Source organism: Oncorhynchus clarkii, chromosome 32 (assembly GCF_045791955.1).
Source record: "Oncorhynchus clarkii lewisi isolate Uvic-CL-2024 chromosome 32, UVic_Ocla_1.0, whole genome shotgun sequence".
Taxonomy (NCBI): domain Eukaryota; kingdom Metazoa; phylum Chordata; class Actinopteri; order Salmoniformes; family Salmonidae; genus Oncorhynchus; species Oncorhynchus clarkii.
Genome location: NC_092178.1, coordinates 34,864,712 through 34,888,520, shown reverse-complemented (window position 1 = coordinate 34,888,520; position 23,809 = coordinate 34,864,712). Strand labels below are relative to the sequence as shown.

The window sequence follows — 23,809 nt, the reverse complement described above, 5'->3', positions numbered from 1 at the left end:
CATAGCCTGGTTCATCTCTAGGTTTCTTCCTAGGTTTTGGCCTTTCTAGGGAGTTTTTCCTAGCCACCGTGCTTCTACACCTGCATTGCTTGCCGTTTGGGGTTTTAGGCTGGGTTTCTGTACAGCACTTTGAGATATCAGCTGATGTACGAAGGGCTATATAAATACATTTGATTTGATTTGATTTGAATACGGTCATTATTGTCATTGGTCAACTTGGCCTTGGAGGTAATCATGTATGACCAAGTCTAGAATGCTAAAAAATATATTATTATTTCTCAAGTACAGCACACACACACACACACACACACACACACACACACACACACACACACACACACACACACACACACACACACACACACACACACACACACACACACACACACACACACACACACACACACACACACACACACACACACACAGGGAGAATACCACAGTAACCAAGGCAATTTGTCTTTCATGATAAATTCTCATTGCCGTGTCCAGAGACATCTAGCCCATGCTGACAAATCAACACATTTTTCACTCTCGCTCTCCCTCCCTCTCTCTTTCTCTCTTTCTCATATTCCCTGCAATTGATTTTTCCTGCCCTTCTTTCTCCCTTCCTGTCCCTGCTCTGGAGAAAAAGTGCACATTCCTCTAAAATGTGGTTTGAAAGGCTGCAAGGCTCAGCATCATTAAGACGAAAACTAGCAGTTAACATGTTACATACTGCAGGCCACATACTGTATCAGTGCCAACAAAGTTGGCCTGATCTTTACCAGTGTTAAAGTTCACACTTTAGTTTCATATTCAGAGACCTCTACACGTATTTATTTGTAGCAATAATGATTCAGCAGTATGTTGCTCTTTGGCAAAGTATGAAGATAACGAGTAGGCTCTAAGATTTTACCTTAACATCAACTCAAACCCAATTGGCAAACTTTCGTCATGTTATAGTGGTCGACGTCTCAATGGACAGAAAGGAGATGCTTTCATTTCCGACACATTGGAAATGTCCGACCTCTCATTGATAAGCAGTGAAATCTAATAAGGAGGAACGACGGAGGAGGGGAAGGGGGGGCACTGTTGTTCCTTCTCCCTTCCCGTCTGAAGTCAGCTCCATAAATTGGAAACAGCGGCGGCCCCTAATCTTCCATCACCTACATGGAGCGTCATCACGACCGATAAACGTCCCCAGGACCCCAGATATACAGTCACATTTAAATACAAAAGGGACAGTCAGGAAGACACACATTTCACATAGCCTCGCAACTAACTGCCTTGCCTGTCTGTTTATCATTACTTAAAACAGACATCGCTATCTTTATTGATATTTATAGAGGTGGGGGTTGGTGGGAATAAGACCCCATGGTAACGGGATATCGGAGAGACTTACGTTTCCCACTGAGGTCTGGTGGGACGGAGCATCTCGGAATGTGTCCGTGTGGATCACACCACTCTTCCTGATTACTTAGTCATGGCTCTTATCTGCAAACTGCCACATGGATACTACTTCTGTTTTGGCATCGTGTTGTAATTCCCCCTCCCCCTTTCCTGCTCTTTCATTGTCAACTCTTTAAGACCTTCTCTCTGACCTATACCCTCCTGTGCTGATCAGATTAAAGACGAACCTTTGGCGAGAGGACCGCCAACTAAAGTTACAACAGAGCTGGAACGTATTATTAAAAATGTGTGACAAATGTGTCAAGCCTTAATTGTTGTGCCGGTGTAGAAAAGTAGACAACCCGCGGTAGAAAACCAACTGTGTTCTGAAACCCCCGATGTGCCACCAACAGGAAGGACGACCTTGAGGGACATTTCAGCTGTGGAACCCGCTGCTAATGAGAACAGGAAGTACTCATTAGCCAGTGACTGTCACCCTCCCACGGGTTGTCACATCTCCCATGATGCTCCACTGGATGAGCATGAGTTTTTTCTTCAAATTTGGCTAGCATAGAATGTACTAGGCCTACTACAGTGCTGACGATTTGTTTTACAATGATTATAGGCCAATTTTCATGAAATATTCCTTTATTATTAAGTGTTTCAATAAATCACAACATACTCTAGTGTTCTAGTAATAACAATGGCTATGAAAACAAATCTGGCCAGCGATACTGAAATCCTATCTACCATCTGATTCCATTGTAAATTGGCTCCGAGATTAATCGTCCTTGATTTTTCACACAGCTGAATGGCCATTCATTAAACACCAGTCAGAAGAACGTATTAGACCATTTCGGAGGCTCCCCAGTGTCCATTTAAATGACTAGTCCAGGGCTCTCCAACCTTGTTCCTGAAGAGCTACCCTCCTGTAGGTTTTCGTTTCAACCCCAGTTGTAACTCACCTGATTCAGCTTATTAACCAGCTAATTAGAATCAGGTGCGCTACATTAGGGTTGGAGTGAAAACCTACAGGATGGTAGCGCTCCAGTGTCAGAGAGCCCTGGACTAGTCTATATTTATTGTCGCCAGTCGATCGGTGTGCAGGCAAGGTCTCTCAGCGCACCACATTAATGCCTTTCAGCTGACACCACATCCAGGGCTGTGGTTTGGGAATAACACATTGAGTCGTAAAATACAACAGGGACTCATGGTCTTACCCCCTCCTCCTCCCCTGTGCCATGTTCATCCCCCAGAGGTTGTTAAGAGATTAGCGGAACACTACAAAGCAGGGGTTCCAGTGTCACATTAAAATCTCTTCCCCTACTAATAGCGTCTTAAACGGTAATTTTGTTCTTGTCTCTTTCCTCTTCCGCTTGAATGATGGGGGGGGGGGGGGGGGGGGGGGGGGGGGGGCCTATAGAACAAAAAAAGGGCAAGTGACTTTCTCTATGCCTCCTCCCTCTGTTTTTATATAAAGAGTAAGGGGGGGCTGACATCTAGTTACACCACACACGCATACACAAAGGTAGAGATATGCATCTACTGTTGTTTATGCTGTATGCCTAAAGCCATTGCAAGGGATTAGAGGGGGTTTGCTGGTTTTGTGTTAGTGGTGGAAGTGTAGTTGGGGGTAGAGGTTAGTGTCTGTGCAGCTTGACTTATGACCAGAGTGGACAAGTTCATCAGGTCTGGAGGTCTGGCTTGCCCCCCTGCTGAGGGGGATCAGTCTGTGGGTGGTCATCTTTGTGTTGAGAAGGGTGTGTGTTTGTGTGTGTGTGTGTGATATGGGGAAAGGATGTGAGTGTGTGGTGCAGACAACTTTTTACATTTACTACAGTGCATTTGTATGTTTAAGATGGATCAAGGTGGCGCCGGAGAAGAAGGCTGACATTTTACGTGTTTCTATCCAATTGTGTTTTTTTGTTTGTTTCTTGCGTTGTTTGTAATTTGTTTTTTTTTTATACGTATGTTGTACATAGTGTTGCTATGGACATCAGAATTGTGATTACTCACCACGAACTGGCAGAATCCTTTTTTCCTTTAACGAGTCCGACGAGCCCGACCTGAATGACATACTGCTACCCCGGAAACAGGCCCAGATTCCTGTCATTTGCGGGAAGAGAAGGTGGAGAAAAAGGGGCCGGAGGGCGGGCTGCCTTCTGAGAATTTGTAGGCGATCGAATAAACTCCCACTGCCTTCCATTCTGCTAGCAAACGTGCAATCTTTGGAAAATAAAATCAATGACCTCCGCGGAAGATTAAACTACCAACGGGACATTCAAAACTGTAACATCTTATGCTTCACGGAGTCGTGGCTGAACAACAACATGGCTGAATATACGCTGATTCGGCAGGATAGAACAGCAGCGTCTTGTAAGACAAGGGGCAGGGGACTATGTATTTTTTTTATTAACAGCTGGCGCATAATAACTAAGGAAGTCTCAAGGTTTTGCTTGCCTGAGGAAGAGTATCTCATGATAAGCTGTAGACCACACCATCTACCTAGAAAGTTTTCATCTGTATTTTTCGTAGCTGTCTACATACTGTACCACCACCGACTGATGCTGGCACTAAGACCGCACTCAATGAGCTGTATTCCGCCATAAGCAAACAGGAAAACGCTTACCCAGAGGCGGCGCTCCTAGTGGCCCGGAGACTTTAATGCAAAGAAACTTAAATCGGTCTTACCCAATTTCTATCAGCATGTTAAATGTGCAACCAGAGGAAAAAGAACTCTGGACCATCTATACTCCACACACAGAGACGCATACAAAGCTCTCCCTCGCCCTCCATTTGGGAAATCTGACCATCATTGTATCCTCCTGATTCCTGCTTACAAGCAAAAAGTAAAGCAGGAAGCACGAGTGACTTGATAAATGAAAAAGTGGTCAGATGAAGCAGATGCTAAGCTACAGGACTGTTTTGCGAGCACAGACTGGAATATGAGTGCATCGATGACGTCGTCCCCAGTGACCATATGTACATAGCCCAAACAGAAGCTATGGATTACAGGCAACATCTGCACTGAGCTAAAGGCTAGAGCTGCTGCTTTCAAGGAACGGGACTCTAACCCAGAAGCTTATAAGAAATACCACTACGCCCTCCGACGAACCATCAAACAGGCAAACCGTCAATACAGGACTAAGATCGAATCGTACTACACCGGCTCTGACGCTCGTCAGATGTGTCAGGGCTTGCAAACCATTACAGACTACAAAGGGAAGCACAGCCGAGAGCTGCCCAGTGACACGAGCCTACCAGACAAGCTAAACTACTTCTATGCTCGCTTCGAGGCTAATAACACTGAAACATGCATGAGAACACCAGCTGTTCCGGAAGACATTCACCGCAGGGATTACCAGGATGTGTACTGCAAGCACGCGCTGACCAACTGGCAAGTGTCTTCACTGACATTTTCAACCTCTCCATGTCCAAGTCTGTAATACCAACATGTATCTGTGGATGTATTTCTATGACTACCTTCAAACTCAGTGCCCCTTTGCTTGACATCGTGGGGAAAATCAAAAGAAATCAGCCAAGACCTCAGAAAAAAATTGTATACCTCAATAAGTCTGGCTCATCCTTGGGAGCAATTTCCAAACACCTGAAGGTATCACATTCATCTGCACAAACAATAGTACGCAAGTATAAACACCATGGGACCACGCAGCCGTCATACCGCTCAGGAAGGGGACCCGTTCTGTCTCCTAGAGATGAACGTACTTTGGTGTGAAAAGTGTAAATCAATCCCAGAACAACAGCAAAGGACCTTGTGACGATGCTGGAGGAAACAGGTACAAAAGTATCTATATCCACAGTAAAAGTATCTACAGTGCCTTGCGAAAGTATTCGGCCCCCTTGAAGTTTGCGACCTTTTGCCACATTTCAGGCTTCAAACATAAAGATATAAAACTGTATTTTTTTGTGAAGAATCAACAACAAGTGGGACACAATCATGAAGTGGAACGACATTTATTGGATATTTCAAACTTTTTTAACAAATCAAAAACTGAAAAAATGGGCGTGCAAAATTATTCAGCCCCTTTACTTTCAGTGCAGCAAACTCTCTCCAGAAGTTCAGTGAGGATCTCTGAATGATCCAATGTTGACCTAAATGACTAATGATGATAAATACAATCCACCTGTGTGTAATCAAGTCTCCGTATAAATGCACCTGCACTGTGATAGTCTCAGAGGTCCGTTAAAAGCGCAGAGAGCATCATGAAGAACAAGGAACACACCAGGCAGGTCCGAGATACTGTTGTGAAAAATTTTAAAGCCGGATTTGGATACAAAAAGATTTCCCAAGCTTTAAACATCCCAAGGAGCACTGTGCAAGCGATAATGTTGAAATGGAAGGAGTATCAGACCACTGCAAATCTACCAAGACCTGGCCGTCCCCCTAAACTTTCAGCTCATACAAGGAGAAGACTGATCAGAGATGCAGCCAAGAGGCCCATGATCACTCTGGATGAACTGCAGAGATCTACAGCTGAGGTGGGAGACTCTGTCCATAGGACAACAATCAGTTGTATATTGCACAAATCTGGCCTTTATGGAAGAGTGGCAAGAAGAAAGCCATTTCTTAAAGATATCCATAAAAAGTGTTGTTTAAAGTTTGCCACAAGCCACCTGGGAGACACACCAAACATGTGGAAGAAGGTGCTCTGGTCAGATGAAACCAAAATTGAACTTTTTGGCAACAATGCAAAACGTTATGTTTGGCGTAAAAGCAACACAGCTGAACACACCATCCCCACTGTCAAACATGGTGGTGGCAGCATCATGGTTTGGGCCTGCTTTTCTTCAGCAGGGACAGCGAAGATGGTTAAAATTGATGGGAAGATGGAGGGAGCCAAATACAGGACCATTCTGGAAGAAAACCTGATGGAGTCTGCAAAAGACCTGAGACTGGGACGGAGATTTGTCTTCCAACAAGACAATGATCCAAAACATAAAGCAAAATCTACAATGGAATGGTTCAAAAATAAACATATCCAGGTGTTAGAATGGCCAAGTCAAAGTCCAGACCTGAATCCAATCGAGAATCTGTGGAAAGAACTGAAAACTGCTGTTCACAAATGCTCTCCATCCAACCTCACTGAGCTCGAGCTGTTTTGCAAGGAGGAATGGGAAAAAATGTCAGTCTCTCGATGTGCAAAACTGATAGAGACATACCCCAAGCGACTTACAGCTGTAATCACAGCAAAAAGTGGCGCTACAAAGTATTAACTTAAGGGGGGTGAATAATTTTGCACGCCCAATTTTTCAGTTTTTGATTTGTTAAAAAAGTTTGAAATATCCAATAAATGTCGTTTCACTTCATGATTGTGTCCCACTTGTTGTTGATTCTTCACAAAAAAAATACAGTTTTATATCTTTATGTTTGAAGCCTGAAATGTGGCAAAAGGTCGCAAAGTTCAAGGGGGCCGAATACTTTCGCAAGGCACTGTATATCCACAGAGTCCTATATCAACATAACCTGAAAGGCCGCTAAGCAAGGAAGAAGCCACTGCTCCAAAACTGCCATAAAAAAAGCCAGGCTACTGTTTGCAATTGCTCATGGGGACAAAGATCGTACTTTTTGGAGAAATGTCCTCTCGTCTGATGAAACAAAAATAGAACAGTTTGGCCATAATGGCCATCGTTATGTTTGGAGGAAAAAGGGGGAGGCTTGCAAGCCGAAGGACACCATCCCAACTGTGAAGCACGGGGGTGGAAGCATCATGTTGTGGGGGTGCTTTGCTGCAGGTGGGACTGGTGCACTTCAAAAAATAGATGGCATCATGAGGAACAAAAATTATGTGGATATATTAAAGCAACATGGGTCTTCCAAATGGACAATGACGCCAAGCATACTTCCAAAGTTGTGGCAAAATGGCTTAAGAACAAGGTATCAAGGTATTGGAGTGGCCATCACAAAGCCCTTACCTCAATCCTATAGAAAATGTGTGGGCAGAACTGAAAAAGCTTGTGCGAGCAAGGAAGCCTACAAACCTGACTCAGTTACACCAGCTCTGTCAGGAGGAATGGGCCTATATTCACCCAACTTATTGTGGAAGCTTGTGAAAGGCTACCCGAAATGTTTGACCCAAGTTAAACAATTTAAAGGCAATGCTACCAAATACTAATTGAGTGTATGTAAACTTCTGACCCACTGGGAATGCGATGAAATAAATTAAATCTGAAATAAATCATTCTCTCTACTATTATTCTGACATTTCACATTCTTAAAATAAAGTGGTGATCCTAACTGACGTAAAACAGGGAATTTTTACTAGGATTAAATGTCAGGAATTGTGAAAAACTGAGTTTAAATGTATTTGGCTAAGGTGTATTTAAACTTCCGACTTCAGCTGTTTGTTTTATGGCAGTCTATGCATTGTAAATCCCTTATCGGTCCACCTTGTTAGATTTAACCTGTTATATAATTTATATGTTTATTCATACAAGCATTTTGACACAGACCAAGCTTTGAAAATTGTGCAGGCATTAAATAATTATGACAATAACATGCTAAATACCTCAACTGTCTCTGATCCAAATCAGAGTGTTTTTGCCTCTGTACTTTAAAGCTGGGATGAAAGCCTTTCCTTTCTACCAAGCGTGATATTCGACTAGTTGTGCTGTCTTTTTGTGTTATCGGGTTTTAGAAAAACTATTTTTACCAATGTACGAGAGCTGACGACTGGGTTGCTTAACCATAACACTGCAAAGGATTCCATTAAAAAATGAAAAGGTTTCGAAGTCCACAACATCTGCCTTTAGCTATCATGCAGATAAATTGATTTTTAAATTGTGAGACACAACCTGTTTCACCTCATCAGTTTGGTCTGTTTGCAAAAATGTTACTGTTGACTAAGACCAATGAACTGTTTTGCCTCCTCAGCTGAAAAAAAATAACATGCTCAATTTGGCCCACACATGTCAATACAATAAACTCAAATTATTTGCAGCATAGGTATTCCTTTGTACAGGATGCAAATCAGTGAAACTGAATCCAATTTCCTTCATTCTCTCTCTTTCCTTTGGCAATCATTACTCAAAAAAGTATACACAGGCTGCAATAAACACAGTGTAGGCTTAACGCAGCCTATAGGCTAGGCTACTACAATATCTCAACATACTACTGAATAATACAAGGACTAGTCTGTCGTTTGATTTTTCAGAATTGGACAACAACAAATGACCAATGTCAGCTAATAGTGTTGAACAAGTATTCCATTAATGAATTATTCAACTAGTCAACATTTGTAGCCATCTTTAATAGCCATTCGATTTTGCATTCCTCCTTGCTTCATTCCCTTCATTATTATCTAGATCTAATTAGTCTATTAATTTAATCTAGATGTATATGATCCAATCATTAAATGAAAGATTCGTAAATATTATGGCTAGCCTTTCGCTCACCTATCCCACATTGAAAGCTGAAGGTTCGACCGGCCAAGCCAACACTGCCATTACTTCAGTTTAATCAAAGGCGAGGTGGAAACAAATATATATATATATATATATGTTTCACAAAGCGGGGAAGATTCGACAAGTGAAAACATCTGGCATTGCGATTCATTTCAGTGCGCTTTGATAGGCGACTTTCTTGTACCCTCGTTTCGAACTCTTCCTTCATTGCACTTGCATGATGTCAATCTGATGCGCAACACCCTCCCCCGAGATGTCAAATGCGCGGCGTAGTGAGCGGAGTTCGCACTAGCCCGGACGGCTCTACCATCGAAGTGGTGTGTTGCGAGCGGGAGAGAGAGATGACCAGAGCTCCGCGACGCTGGACAGTCAAACATGGAGCTTTTTAAAACGCTAATTTCGGTGCTTTGGATGTTATTGCTGAATGGAAACAAGGGCTGTTACGCTGAGGAAGGTATGTGGAAACCGATTATATGTTTTTTGTTTTCCCCCACGGGACGGCTCATCGCAAGTGGATGATTTAATGTCCAGACTCCAGAATTGCCAGTCCGGTTGCAGGTGCCTGCACGGCGATGCGGAAGTTTCAGAGATGCCTACGACGTTGTAGCCTATATGTATGCCTATTTGTACATTTTAAGTAAATCTCAGTACCTTGGAGGAGTTTCTAACATTTAAAGGGGGGGGGGGGGGGGGTTAGCGTTCTGAAAAACCTCTCCAAACCAATTTTGTATGAAAGCCTCCTTAGATCGTTTTGTAGCCGAACATCAGCCTACATTTCAAACAGCTGCCAGCTTTAAGCATCTCTTTTCTTTTCAGTAGCCAAGTGACAGTTAAACATGTGGACAAAATAGATCAAATGGTGGGATATGTAAGTTAAACAAATAAAAGCGAGGTGTCAAGTACTGTTTACCGACTTCGGACAAGGATTCATAAAACTGTTATCTTGTAGCAAATGCATAATCCTACAATCGTATTGTTACAAACTGCGTCCATGTATCATTTTGAGTTTGAGCGGAAACCGTTACATTTGGACTGTAGTAGTCTCGCATCAACATTGTAATAATGTTGTAGTTTTTATGCGCATGCTGTTAAAAGTAGCCCACTGTTCATTAAATATTAGTCTGGAAAGCGTTTAAAAAAAGCATTGCTTAAATGTCAGGAAGTGATATGCTACTGTCAACAGCAAAAAACATTTCAGCACAAAAGCTACATCTCTGCATTCACATTGTTAACCAGATGTAAAAGGAAACATTGCTGTCCTCTAATCTGACACTTGTACAGACAGAATAGAGTCAGACCCAATGTCGATTTGCCTAAACATCAGATTATTACCATGGTTGCCCCATGAATATTCAGTCTGAAAGCAGTCGCTGTAAAACAGACGCAAGAGTCTCTACAATCCAGAATGTTAATTCGACTGATTTTTTACACTTCACCGGTTGTCCTTTTTGAAGGTAGGAAGTGGATATCAAAATATCCACAGGAAAGAATTGTTTACCTGACTTTTTGCGTCACCTGTAGGATCTGTCGCTGTTTTTTTTCTCATTCTCCTGAGACATTGCACATGATGCAAAAAGTGCATGGCAATAGCGGAACGTATCCTGAACGTTGTCGACTGAAGCACGTGACATCTTCAGCTGTTTGAGTGGGACAAAGTTCAGTTAAAAAGACATTTCTAAAATGTTCTACTTAATATTCATAGTCTCCAGCACCACCCCAACATCAACATATGTGAAAATGGCATGTTTCAATGTTTTGTAGTAAAGAAAAATAATAGAGGAAGATCAGTGTTTCCAATGACATCATAGGTGTGCATCGTGTGATTTTAACCAATTATGAGTAGGAATTGCATACTAAATGGTTGATAATCTATTTGGAAAGACTTAGAAGATAAGTAAGCATGCGTAGGGTCAGAATATATTCTGGCTAACACTTGCATAGAGTAACTGGTTTCCTTTGTCTCATTCCCTTACACTCTCTCATACTTCAACACTGAAGACAACATGAGAAAGCTGGCTTATCGATGCCCCCTTTCTACCCAGTAAAATAGTCTGGCCAGTGGGCTCTCTCTCTCTCTCTCTCTCTCTCTCTCTCTCTCTCTCTCTCTCTCTCTCTGGTTGTGAGGTATTGAGCCTGGCTCTGATGCAGGCAGAAGTCTGGCTCAGGTGAGTTCAGTAAAGCGTCCTAATCGATGCTGGGATTCAGAGGAGGAAGAGCACATAATCGCCTACGTCCCCCAGGCGAGGGTTAGTTCTGGAAGTGGCTAAGCACAGCTGAGCCAGGCTGCGCAAACACACATTGCATGTACACTGAACAAAAATATAAACGCAACATGTAAAGTGTTGGTTTCATGAACTGAAATAAAAGATCCCAGAAATGTTCTATATGCACGAAAAGCTAATTTTTAAGTTGTGCACAAATTTGTTTACATCTCTGTTAGTCAACATTTCTCCTTTGCCAAGATAATCCATCCAACAGACAGGTGTGGCATATCAAGAAGCTGATTAAACAGCATTCTACAGGTGCACCTTGTGCTAGGGACAATAAAAGGACACTCTAAAAATGTGCAGTTTTGTCACAGAACACAATGCCACAGATGTCTCAAGTTGGGCTAGTGTGCAATTGGCATCCTGACTGCAGGAATGTCCACCAGAGCTGTTGCCAGAGAATTTAATGTTTATTTCTCTACCATAAGCCATCTCAACGTCGTTTTAGAGAATTTGGCAGTAAGTCCACCTGGCCTCACAATGTGCAGACCATGTGTATAGGGGCATGTGGGTGTGCAGTTTGCTGATGTCAACTTTGTGAACAAAGTGCCCCATGGTGACAGTGTTGTTATGGTATGGGCAGGTATAAGCTACGGACAACGAACACAATTAATTTAAAAAAAAATCTATGGCAGTTTGAATGCACATGATGAGATCCTGGGGCCCATTGTCGTGCCAGTCATCCGCCGCCATCACCTCATGTTTCACCATGATAATGCACGGCCCCATGCCACAAGGATTTGTACACACTTCCTGGAAGCTGACAATGTCCCAGTTCTTCCATGACCTGCATACTCACCAGACACGTCACCCATTTGAGCATGTTTGGGATGCTCTGGATCGACGTGTACAACAGCGTGTTCCAGTTCCCGCCAATATCCCATCAACTTCGCACGGCCATTGAAGAGGAACGGGACAACATTCCACAGGCCACAATAAACAGCCTGATCAACTCTATGCGAAGGAGATGTCGTGCTGCATGAGGCAAATGGTGGTCACACCAGATACTGACTGGTTTTCTGATTCACACCCCGACCTGATTGTTTAAAAAATTCCCAGTCATGTGAAATCCATAGATTAGGGCCTAATGGTTTTCATAAAATTGACTGATTTCCTGATATGAACTGTAACTCAGAAAAATATTTTAAATTCAGTACACAAACAGGCAAACACACACACACACACACACACACACACACACACACACACACACACACACACACACACACACATACGCACATATACACACACACACACACACACACATGCTGCTCATACGCACATATAGCTTTGTTACTTACACACACACACACTGCTCATACGCACATATAGCTTTGTTACTTACACACACACACATGCTGCTCATACGCACATATAGCTTTGTTACTTACACACACACACACACACTGCTCACACACACACACACACACATGCTGCTCATACGCACATATAGCTTTGTTACTTACACACACACACATGCTGCTCATACGCACATATAGCTTTGTTACTTACACACACACACACATGCTGCTCATACGCACATATAGCTTTGTTACTTACACACACACACACATGCTGCTCATACGCACATATAGCTTTGTTACTTACACACACACACATGCTGCTCATACGCACATATAGCTTTGTTACTTACACACACACACATGCTGCTCATACGCACATATAGCTTTGTTACTTACACACACACACATGCTGCTCATACGCACATATAGCTTTGTTACTTACACACACACACATGCTGCTCATACGCACATATAGCTTTGTTACTTACACACACACACATGCTGCTCATACGCACATATAGCTTTGTTACTTACACACACACACATGCTGCTCATACGCACATATAGCTTTGTTACTTACACACACACACATGCTGCTCATACGCACATATAGCTTTGTTACTTACACACACACACATGCTGCTCATACGCACATATAGCTTTGTTACTTACACACACACACATGCTGCTCATACGCACATATAGCTTTGTTACTTACACACACACACATGCTGCTCATACGCACATATAGCTTTGTTACTTACACACACACACATGCTGCTCATACGCACATATAGCTTTGTTACTTACACACACACACATGCTGCTCATACGCACATATAGCTTTGTTACTTACACACACACACATGCTGCTCATACGCACATATAGCTTTGTTACTTACACACACACACATGCTGCTCATACGCACATATAGCTTTGTTACTTACACACACACACATGCTGCTCATACGCACATATAGCTTTGTTACTTACACACACACACATGCTGCTCATACGCACATATAGCTTTGTTACTTACACACACACACATGCTGCTCATACGCACATATAGCTTTGTTACTTACACACACACACATGCTGCTCATACGCACATATAGCTTTGTTACTTACACACACACACATGCTGCTCATACGCACATATAGCTTTGTTACTTACACACACACACATGCTGCTCATACGCACATATAGCTTTGTTACTTACACACACACACATGCTGCTCATACGCACATATAGCTTTGTTACTTACACACACACACATGCTGCTCATACGCACATATAGCTTTGTTACTTACACACACACACATGCTGCTCATACGCACATATAGCTTTGTTACTTACACACACACACATGCTGCTCATACGCACATATAGCTTTGTTACTTACACACACACACATGCTGCTCATACGCACATATAGCTTTGTTACTTACACACACACACATGCTGCTCATACGCACATATAGCTTTGTTACTTACACACACACACATGCTGCTCATACGCACATATAGCTTTGTTACTTACACACACACACATGCTGCTCATACGCACATATAGCTTTGTTACTTACACACACACACATGCTGCTCATACGCACATATAGCTTTGTTACTTACACACACACACACATGCTGCTCATACGCACATATAGCTTTGTTACTTACACACACACACACATGCTGCTCATACGCACATATAGCTTTGTTACTTACACACACACACACATGCTGCTCATACGCACATATAGCTTTGTTACTTACACACACACACACATGCTGCTCATACGCACATATAGCTTTGTTACTTACACACACACACACATGCTGCTCATACGCACATATAGCTTTGTTACTTACACACACACACACATGCTGCTCATACGCACATATAGCTTTGTTACTTACACACACACACACATGCTGCTCATACGCACATATAGCTTTGTTACTTACACACACACACACATGCTGCTCATACGCACATATAGCTTTGTTACTTACACACACACACACATGCTGCTCATACGCACATATAGCTTTGTTACTTACACACACACACACATGCTGCTCATACGCACATATAGCTTTGTTACTTACACACACACACACATGCTGCTCATACGCACATATAGCTTTGTTACTTACACACACACACACATGCTGCTCATACGCACATATAGCTTTGTTACTTACACACACACACACATGCTGCTCATACGCACATATAGCTTTGTTACTTACACACACACACACATGCTGCTCATACGCACATATAGCTTTGTTACTTACACACACACACACATGCTGCTCATACGCACATATAGCTTTGTTACTTACACACACACACACATGCTGCTCATACGCACATATAGCTTTGTTACTTACACACACACACACATGCTGCTCATACGCACATATAGCTTTGTTACTTACACACACACACACATGCTGCTCATACGCACATATAGCTTTGTTACTTACACACACACACACATGCTGCTCATACGCACATATAGCTTTGTTACTTACACACACACACACATGCTGCTCATACGCACATATAGCTTTGTTACTTACACACACACACACACACACACACACACACACACACACATGCTGCTCATACGCACATATAGCTTTGTTACTTACACACACACACACACACACACACACACACACACACACACACACACACACAATCTCGCTTAAAGCTGCAATATGTCCCTTTTGTACTTTTTTAATGTTCAAAAGCTCTAATAAGTCGCTAGTGGTTATCCAACGTGATGCAACAGTAACAATAGTGTGCCTGAGAATAGGCTGCCTGAGAATCGCTGAATAACATTTGCTATCTTTTAGCTAAAGGAGATTCTACAATAAGTCTTGAAGGTGAAGTGTCTGCGTATTGAAAACTACAGGACTACAGCGACATCCCAGAACATCAGAGAGTCCGTGTTGAGAAGATTGGGCTCCCAATTAGATAACCCATGACTCTTTGAAGTGCCACCGCCAACAACTGCTGAGCTCTGCTCCAACTTCGAGGAGATGTCGCCACGCAACACAGGGTGCTGTAAGTCCACCTTTTGAGCTGGGAAGGACCGGAGCCTTCCCTGTTGTCAGACTTGGTGGGTCCCGGGGAAGTGTGAAAACCTACCATAGTACTCAGAATTGTGGTCCTACAAGGAGAGGTGGGCCTACAACCTAACATTTAAATCATGTTAATAGGGGAAGTTTGTGTGGGCAACAATAAACTTGCGTGAGAAACAATACAAAAATCTAGCATCTAGTCATCGTGATTGTGCTTTTGGAATGGTTTTATAATGATTTACTAAACTGTTCTCTTTTCCTGGATATCTATGCTCTTGACGGTTTACACTTCAAATTAGCAGACCTACAGGTAGATAGATATCCAGATGGACTACCCAGCACCTCTCCTCTTTCTTCAAAGGACAGCTCTTTGCAATTTAGTCTGTAATGATAAGAAGCAACATGAAATTGCAGAACGCAGCCAAATGTTTATGATATGATTATAATGTTGTGAAAAGGGTTAACAGTACCACAGGCAATGGTTTTGACTAACCTTCATCTCGGGCCAGCCTCTCTTCTTGCGGTCAGGCAGCCCTTTCGAGGTCTTCCTGTCCAATTCTTTGTGCACCCCTGCCTGTGGCCCTCGATGGTCTGGGGCTCTTTAAAACTGGAGTCCTACAGAAAAAAACCATGTACACAACACTTGTGATTGTAGAGTTTACTACATGATCTTTTATGTAAACAGGTTTGGGGTCACTTAGAAATGTCCTTGTTTTTGAAAGGAAAGCACTTTTTTTTGTCCACTTAAAATAACATCAAATTGATCAGAAATACAGTGTAGACATTCATGTTGTAAATTACTATTGTAGCTGGAAACGGCAGATTTTTTAAATGGAATATCTACATAGGCGTACAGAGGCCCATTATCAGCAACCGTCACTCCTGTGTTCCAATGGCACATTGTGTTAGCTAATCAAAGTTTATCATTTTAAAAGGCTAGTTGATTATTAGAAAACCCTTTTGCAATTATGTTAGCGCAGCTGAAAACTGTTGGTCTGATTAAAAAAGCAATAACTGTCCTTCTTTAGACTAATTGAGTATCTGGAGCGTCAGCATTTGTGGGTTCGATTACAGGTTCAAAGAACTTTCTTCTGAAACTCGTCAGTCTATTCTTGTTCTGAGAAATGAAGGCTATTCCATGTGAGAAATTGCCAAGAAACTGAAGATCTCATACAGCACTGTGTACTACTCCCTTCACAGAACAGCACAAACTGGCTCTAACCGGAATAGAAAGAGTGGGAGGCCCCGGGGGACAACTGAGCAAGAGGACAAGTACATTAGAGTGTCTAATTTGAGAAACAGACGCCTCACAAGTCCTCAACTGGCAGCTTCATTAAATAGTACCCAAAAACACCAGTGTCAGCCTCAACAGTGAAGAGGCGACTCCGGGATGCTGCCTTCTAGGCAGAGTTGCAAAGAAAAAGCCATATCTCAGACTGGCCAATAAAAAAATAAGATGGGCAAAAGAACACAGACACTGGACAGAGGAACTCTGCCTAGAAGGCCAGCATCCCGGCGTCGCCTCTTCACTGTTGACGTTGAGACTGGGGTAGAACAGTTTGCTCTGTTCTGCAAAGGGAGTAGTACACAGCGTTGTACGAGATCTTCAGTTTCTTGGCAATGTCTGCACTGTATTTCTGATCAATTTGATCTTATTTTATTGGACAAAAATTTGCTCTGCTTTTCAAAAACAAGGACATTTCTAAATGACCCCAAACCTTTGAACGGTAGTGTATATATGATAAGGATTTTCATGCAGAAGAGTCATGTATAACACTTCTATAATCCATACACGTCTTCATAGCCATAGCTCTCGAGAATCATGGGGCCATCCCAGTAATGTTATTAGTTAGCTACCCAAGGTCGTTTTCCATGAACGCAGAGCTACGATAGTCAATTCATTATATTGCACTGCTTTTCTTTTTCCACATGGGTGATAACTAATGCGTGTCATCATATTGCTATATTTTACCAGGCAAGGAAATACACCGTAGCTATTATCAACCATGTAGCTAGCGAAGTTAGCAATGTCAAGGTAGCCAGCTAGCTAACGTTAGCTACCTTTCTGGCTGACAACGTGAATATTACATTGAGTTTAAAACAAATTGTACCCGTTCTGAAGATAGTGTTGCTGAAATGTTATAGAGTTGTCTTCAATCTTGCCCACGACTGTTCTCGCATCGGCGTTCAGTCTCAAATTTCTGGACTCTGTTGGGTTGTCACCAGTTACCACAGCCAAACTATGCTACCCTAGATATCACAGCGGATGTTGCTTCTACGTCATCCCAGCGGTGACATACAATGAGAGCTGGGGTTTCTGGTATATCTTATTCAAATCTAGACAAAATACTGCATTCTTGCCGGAAGGTTCTCCAAAAACACCTGTGCACACATACACTAAACAAAATATGAGCTCTACATTCAACCATTTTAAAGATGTTACAGATTATATAAGGAAATCAGTCAGTTGAGGTACATTCATTAGGCCCTAATTTATGGATTTCATGTGACTGGGAATACAAATATGCATCTGTTGGTCACAGAAACCTTTAAAAAAAAAAAAAAGTAGGGGCGTGGGTCAGGAAACTAGCCAGTATTTGGTGGGACCACCACTTGAAATCATGCAGCGAGACACTTCTCCTTCGCATAGAGTTGATCAGGCTGTTGATCGTGGAATGTTGTCCCAATCCTCTTTAATGGCTGTGCGAAGTTGCTGGATATGGGCGGGAACTGGAACACGCTGTCGTGCACGTCGATCCAGATGAGTATGCAGGCCATAGAAGAACTGGGCCATTTTCTGCATCCAGGAACTGTGTACAGATCCTTACGACATGGTGAAGCAGGATCTGATGGCGGCAGATGAATGGCACAACAGTGTTCACTGTCTGTAGCTTACGCCATAGCCCTACCACCACCATGGGGGACTCTTCACAATGTTGACCTCAGCAAACCGCTCGACCACACAATGCCATACACGCTAGCTGCCATCTACCCGGTACAGTTGAAACAGGGATTCTTTTGTGAAGAGCACACTTCTCCAGCAATGTGCCAAGGTGAGCATTTGCCCACTGAAATCGCTTACGACGCTGAACTGCAGTCAGGTCAAGACCCTGGTGAGGAACGATGAGCTCACAGATGAGCTTCCCTGAGACGGTTTCTGACAGTTTGTGCAGAAATTCTTCGGTTGTGAAGTACATTTTGTTCAGTGTAGTTACGCAGTGCAGGTTTAACCAGAAAAATCTCACTTAGACACAGATGCACATGTCATTATTGCTTACACACACACACACACACACACACACACACACACACACACACACACACACACACACACACACACACACACACACACACACACACACACACACACACACAGGCTTTCTTACTGTACACACATGAACACAGTCTTTCTGCATACTTATGCACACACACACACACACACACACACACACACACACACACACACACACACAGGCTTTCTTACTGTACACACATGAACACAGTCTTTCTGCATACTTATGCACACATACACACGCAGAGTGTACACACAAACATGTTGAGAGTACTATAATGCTGTAGAGCGCTTTACACACACAGCTCTTGTGTCGGTGGCTTGAGTCGTTTCCTCTGAATGCTGGCCGGTTGGCTTGGAAGCTCTGTTCTAATTTGATGTTGTGACAGCGATGAATTGCTGTGAAAGCAATGTGTTTCTGAAGGCTGGGTTTGGCAGCCCTGTAAGTGGGGCTCGCCACAGGGGGGGAATTTGCCTCTGTCTGTTGTTCCACTTCCTCTCCATCCAATCTGTATTATTAGAGATCATTTGCCACGTTCATACACGTACCTGTCCTAATAAGAATGAAATGCCCAATTTACACAATTTGATTTTTTTATTATTTTTTTTAACTTAAAGGGTCACAGTAAGGTAAGCCATTCTGATCCTGTAGGTCAATAATTGGGCAAACAATCAGAATTGTATGAATGTAGCCATTGTGCTTTTTAGTGGATCTTCATAATGTATGCCTGGTATTGAATGTCTTTCTGGTCTGTTTGTGTGTGTGTTCATGTTTTTGAAATCATGTTGTGTAATTCTTTGTTTGTCTCTGTGTCAATTTGCGTTTCTTTGTGTCTCCTCGGATTTCTGCATGCACCTGTGTGTGTGTGTGTGTGTGTGTGTGTGTGTGTGCATCCCCACATTACCATGCGTCTCACATCCCAGGCTTAGTTAACGAGAACTAATACGAGTGGGGGCCCTGTAGGCAGTGCGGGGTGTCTTCCCCTCCTCACGCAGTCAATCTGGAGCTCGTGGCCCGCTCTCTCATTCCCCACGCCTTGACGCTAACACACCTTGGCATCTCATCGGGATCTCATTTACTGCTCCCCCTCCTCCCCTCCCCTCCGTAATCACCCATTCTGCAGAGGAGAGAAGATGGGGAGTCGCAGCCCGAGTTAAAACTGCAGCGTAGCCTCTGGGTTCATCGGGTTCATCCTCAAATAGGGGTTTAGTTTTTGAGATGCCCCTACCTGAGGTAGAACAAAACACAACCATGTTTTTTCTTCTCGAATTTCTCCCATTTATGAAATGGGCGGTTGGGGAAAAATGTTTTACTGCGAAAGTGGTTATATCTATAGATGTTGTGACACACCAAACCCCTAACTTCAAAATAAGCTCATGTAACCAAATATTACAAGCTCTGATATTGGAAAAATGTGTAATACTAGTAGTCGATGGACTGCATACACACCTATATCGTCATGAATCATGTTCTGGAGGCAGCTCTGCAGAGTGATCACTGTTCATTGAATCTGATTTTAAACCTCACCTTAACCACACTGCTAACCATAATGCCCAACCCTAACCTTAAATGAAGACCAAAAAGCTCATTTTAGTTTTCATGAATTTCTTCAATTTAGCAAATTTAAGACTTATGACAATCGTCAAGCTGTTTTTATTTATCTGCAGACTTTAACCACCTTAAAGCACTGGCCCCATGACAGACAGTCAACTCATTTTGATTCTATGCTTCATTATGCTATCCTGAACTCTCTGAAATTAATTGTGGTACATGCTCCGAAAGCAGACGACCCGAAGTAGTCACCTTCCTTTGCGTCTAATTTGACAAATTTGCTGTGATTGGTGCAAACCCTTTTTTTTTGTGAGTGTCAACGTGTGGGCTCAGATCCCAGGTTCTTCTCTGTTGGCTGAGGCAGAGGGGTTCTGGAGCTGACAGTGGTGACCTCGCTGTGTGCGAAAGGTCGCAGTGATTTGTGAAGTTGGCAGGCGTGTCTGTGACATTCTCCCTCTGGGCTTTTTGGTGCCATCTCATTTTGATGGCAGGGCGCGAGCGAGAGGAAAGGAGAGGAAATTAGCCAGGTCCATGGTGAGAGAAAGGAGGGCGTAACCGAAGGGGAGGGTGAGGGTGGGGGTGAGGGAAACTGGGATGAGAGAAACAAGGGAGCATCCTAACCTGTCACCTTACCTTTGGTACATACAGCAGCTCTCCAATAAGGGATTTATAGCCTAATAAAGTCCAACAGTTCCCACAATGACTCGCTGCTCTCTAAAGCATTTGCTTACTTACCAAAGGCTAACATTGACTTTGCGATGGATTGATTGATTGTGTCTGTCTGTCTTTAAAGCCTTCCGAGGGGGTCGCTTGATTTTCCTTTGTTCCCCTGTAAGGACAGACTCTATTCGTGTGTGTGTGTGTGTGTGTGTGTGTGTGTGTGTGTGTGTGTGTGTGTGTGTGTGTGTGTGTGTGTGTGTGTGTGTGTGTGTGTGTGTGTGTGTGTGTGTGTGTGTGTGTGTGTGTGATGGATGTTTTTTTTAGCTAATGCTTTAGCCCCATTGGATAGTGAGGAATGATTAGGGGACGTTATACTGGTTCTAGTTGAGAATGGGGGTATTTGGGATAGATGGGTCTCAATGGCAGATTCTGACTTAGGAATAAAGAACAATAGTGTGTGTCATTTTTAGCATGTGTAGAGGACGTCACGCTGCTTGCTTAGTGCGTACCACTTCCGATTCGGGCCATGCTTGGCGCAAACTCGCTACCCCTTCTTCACAAACACACGACTGTCCTTCAAGCGTCTTAGCCGATCGCGCCACTTCAAAAGCTCGCTAATGAGGCGACGCCCGCGGAACACCCGATGTTTCACACATCTCCGCGCGCTACACATACATAGGTATTGCAGGGTGAGAAGCCTCAACATGCTCCACTCTGCTCTGGGTGTTTCCATCGTCCACCACCCAAGCTGTTCAAACGAGCAGGGGTTCAATGAAGCCACTACGGTCAATATTCAGTAGCTGCTAAACTCAAAGTGGAGATGAACATGGAGAGTGGGACTCTGGGGAGCTGGTCAAGACAGTAGCAGGGGTCGGAGAGAAGTTTTGTTTTTTAAACAACAGAAATGTGTGCCCCTCCACTTGCAACACACATATTATCTCACATGAATACAAGCACATACATCTATTCAGGTTTAAAGTATAAAAGGCCTCATTAATATAGAACACATTTTTACCTTGGGAAAGGGAGGGAGTGCTGCTGTTTTGTTTTCCATTGGTTTGCGACGTTGCCTTGACGAATGTATTCGCTCCTCTGTGTATACTGTACAGTGATAAGAATTGAGTGGTTGTCCGGGAGACGATTTCATGCAAAGGGACTTAGCTCCTCAACATATTCTATACAGTATATTATGTAGTCCAAGTGGAATTGAACGGATCACTTTAGTCCATTTGAAAGTGGTTTTTAGTCCAGAAATAGGCTTAATTTGATGCTTAGAAACCGGCCCTGAAAGTACTCAACTTTTATGCTTTTGGCATACGAGATGAGTGGGAAAGGAAAAGCCAAATTCTTCCATAGGTCCTATAGTACTAGTCTCTCTAGCTAACATCCCACTCCTTGCCCCTTCTTGCCACTGCCAAAGATACTGCACTCCTCAAGCTCATTAATGATAGAACGTTCATATTTGGAGATTGGCAGAAATTCTCTTTGGCACATGACATGGACGACAGGGAGTGGATTAGCTAAAGAGGCTGGTACCGAGGTTATATAGCGACCGAATGTGCCGTTTGCTATTACCAACGGTTAAATGTGCTGGTTCTTTTCTCACAGCTGTTGGCTTTGAGACGATCGGCCTCAATCTAGCCTGGTTTAGACTTCAGCATTACCTGCTGTGTCACAGGTCAGGGTGAGGGCACAGAGGAACACACACACACACACACACACACACACAATGACTACTCCTCAATGTCTCCATTACACAGCAAATGATCAGAATATCCATGTGTCGGTTTTGCAGGGCGTACAGTGTACTTCAGATGTATTCTGTTGTATCCTGACATGGAAGTACTGCATCTCGCTGCCACTGTTGAGCCATCCACTAGAATGTAAACCTCTGAGATTTGAGTTCTGCGGCTTGTAGAACATGACATGAGGGTCTGTGCCATGTGCCCATCTATCCAGGGATTCCATATTGGACAGGACATTAAAGACAAAACGAGATGTGAAAACAGAATGCCGTGTCCACCGTCCACCCCTGCTAATGTCTGTATCCCATCACATGAGCCTCCCCTCTCCCCATCACGCTGTGTCGGTGCTCGCCTCGCCGGGAGGGGGGGAGGGTTCGTCAGGCTGAGAGTGCTTCTAATGGGCTTTTCATGTCCGCCCGCTAGTCCAATGCTGCGGCGACGTCCGAACGACCGTGTGCAAAGTGAAGGCGACTTCTGACAATTACATTTCTCACTTCTCGCCCCCTAAAGCATTTTGACGGGCCTGTGGGCTACTCTCTGTGTTACAGGGCCACTTCTGCAGTGGCTTCCCCGATCTCACTCAAATCTGCGCCTCATTTCATACTCGTGGCATCGTGTTCCTCCTCCTCCTCCTCCGTCGTCAACACGCCCCGTGCTGCGAATGTGACGTGTGCAATGCGCCAGAGCAGACGTCTCCGTAATGCACTGATTTCATCCACGTTTCAAAGGGGGAAACCACTGTGTTAGCCATAGGAGGTCACACACTTCGCATGTGAGTGATTGCATTTTTTCCCTGAGCAGACGGGGCTGGGCTTTAAAGCAACCAATACATGTTTGATTGGAAGGCCTCCTGGGTTGAATTGATACAAAACAAGGTTCTTGTGTTTTGAAAGGCACGTTTGTGAAGAGATTGATCACACTTGGCGCTAACATAACAGGAGTCCCATCCAGTGACAAGGGAAAAGGTCTGGTGCAATCAGAGAGAAATATCCTCGCTCCTAATCAGGCGCTTATCAGCGCCGTCAGCTCCTCAGTTAAACAGCGTGCTTACTGATTAGGCTTTTAGGCACAAGTACCACTGGCTTCAATTA

At 43.4% G+C, this 23,809-nt stretch overlaps 2 protein-coding genes across 2 annotated transcripts in view; one reads left to right on the top strand and one right to left on the bottom strand.

The window, feature by feature from the left end:
* LOC139391961 (uncharacterized) overlaps positions 1–23,809 on the bottom strand; it is a 590,779-nt gene that overhangs the window by 315,702 nt on the left and 251,268 nt on the right. The gene's annotated exons all lie outside the window — the stretch shown is intronic.
* Positions 9,111–23,809, top strand: part of LOC139391761 (ephrin type-A receptor 7-like) — a 186,366-nt gene continuing 171,667 nt past the window's right edge. Inside the window, exon 1 of the mRNA XM_071139295.1 lies at positions 9,111–9,247. Coding sequence (XP_070995396.1) covers positions 9,169–9,247 — 79 coding nt within the window. The 5' untranslated portion in view covers positions 9,111–9,168. The remainder of the gene's footprint in view (positions 9,248–23,809) is intronic.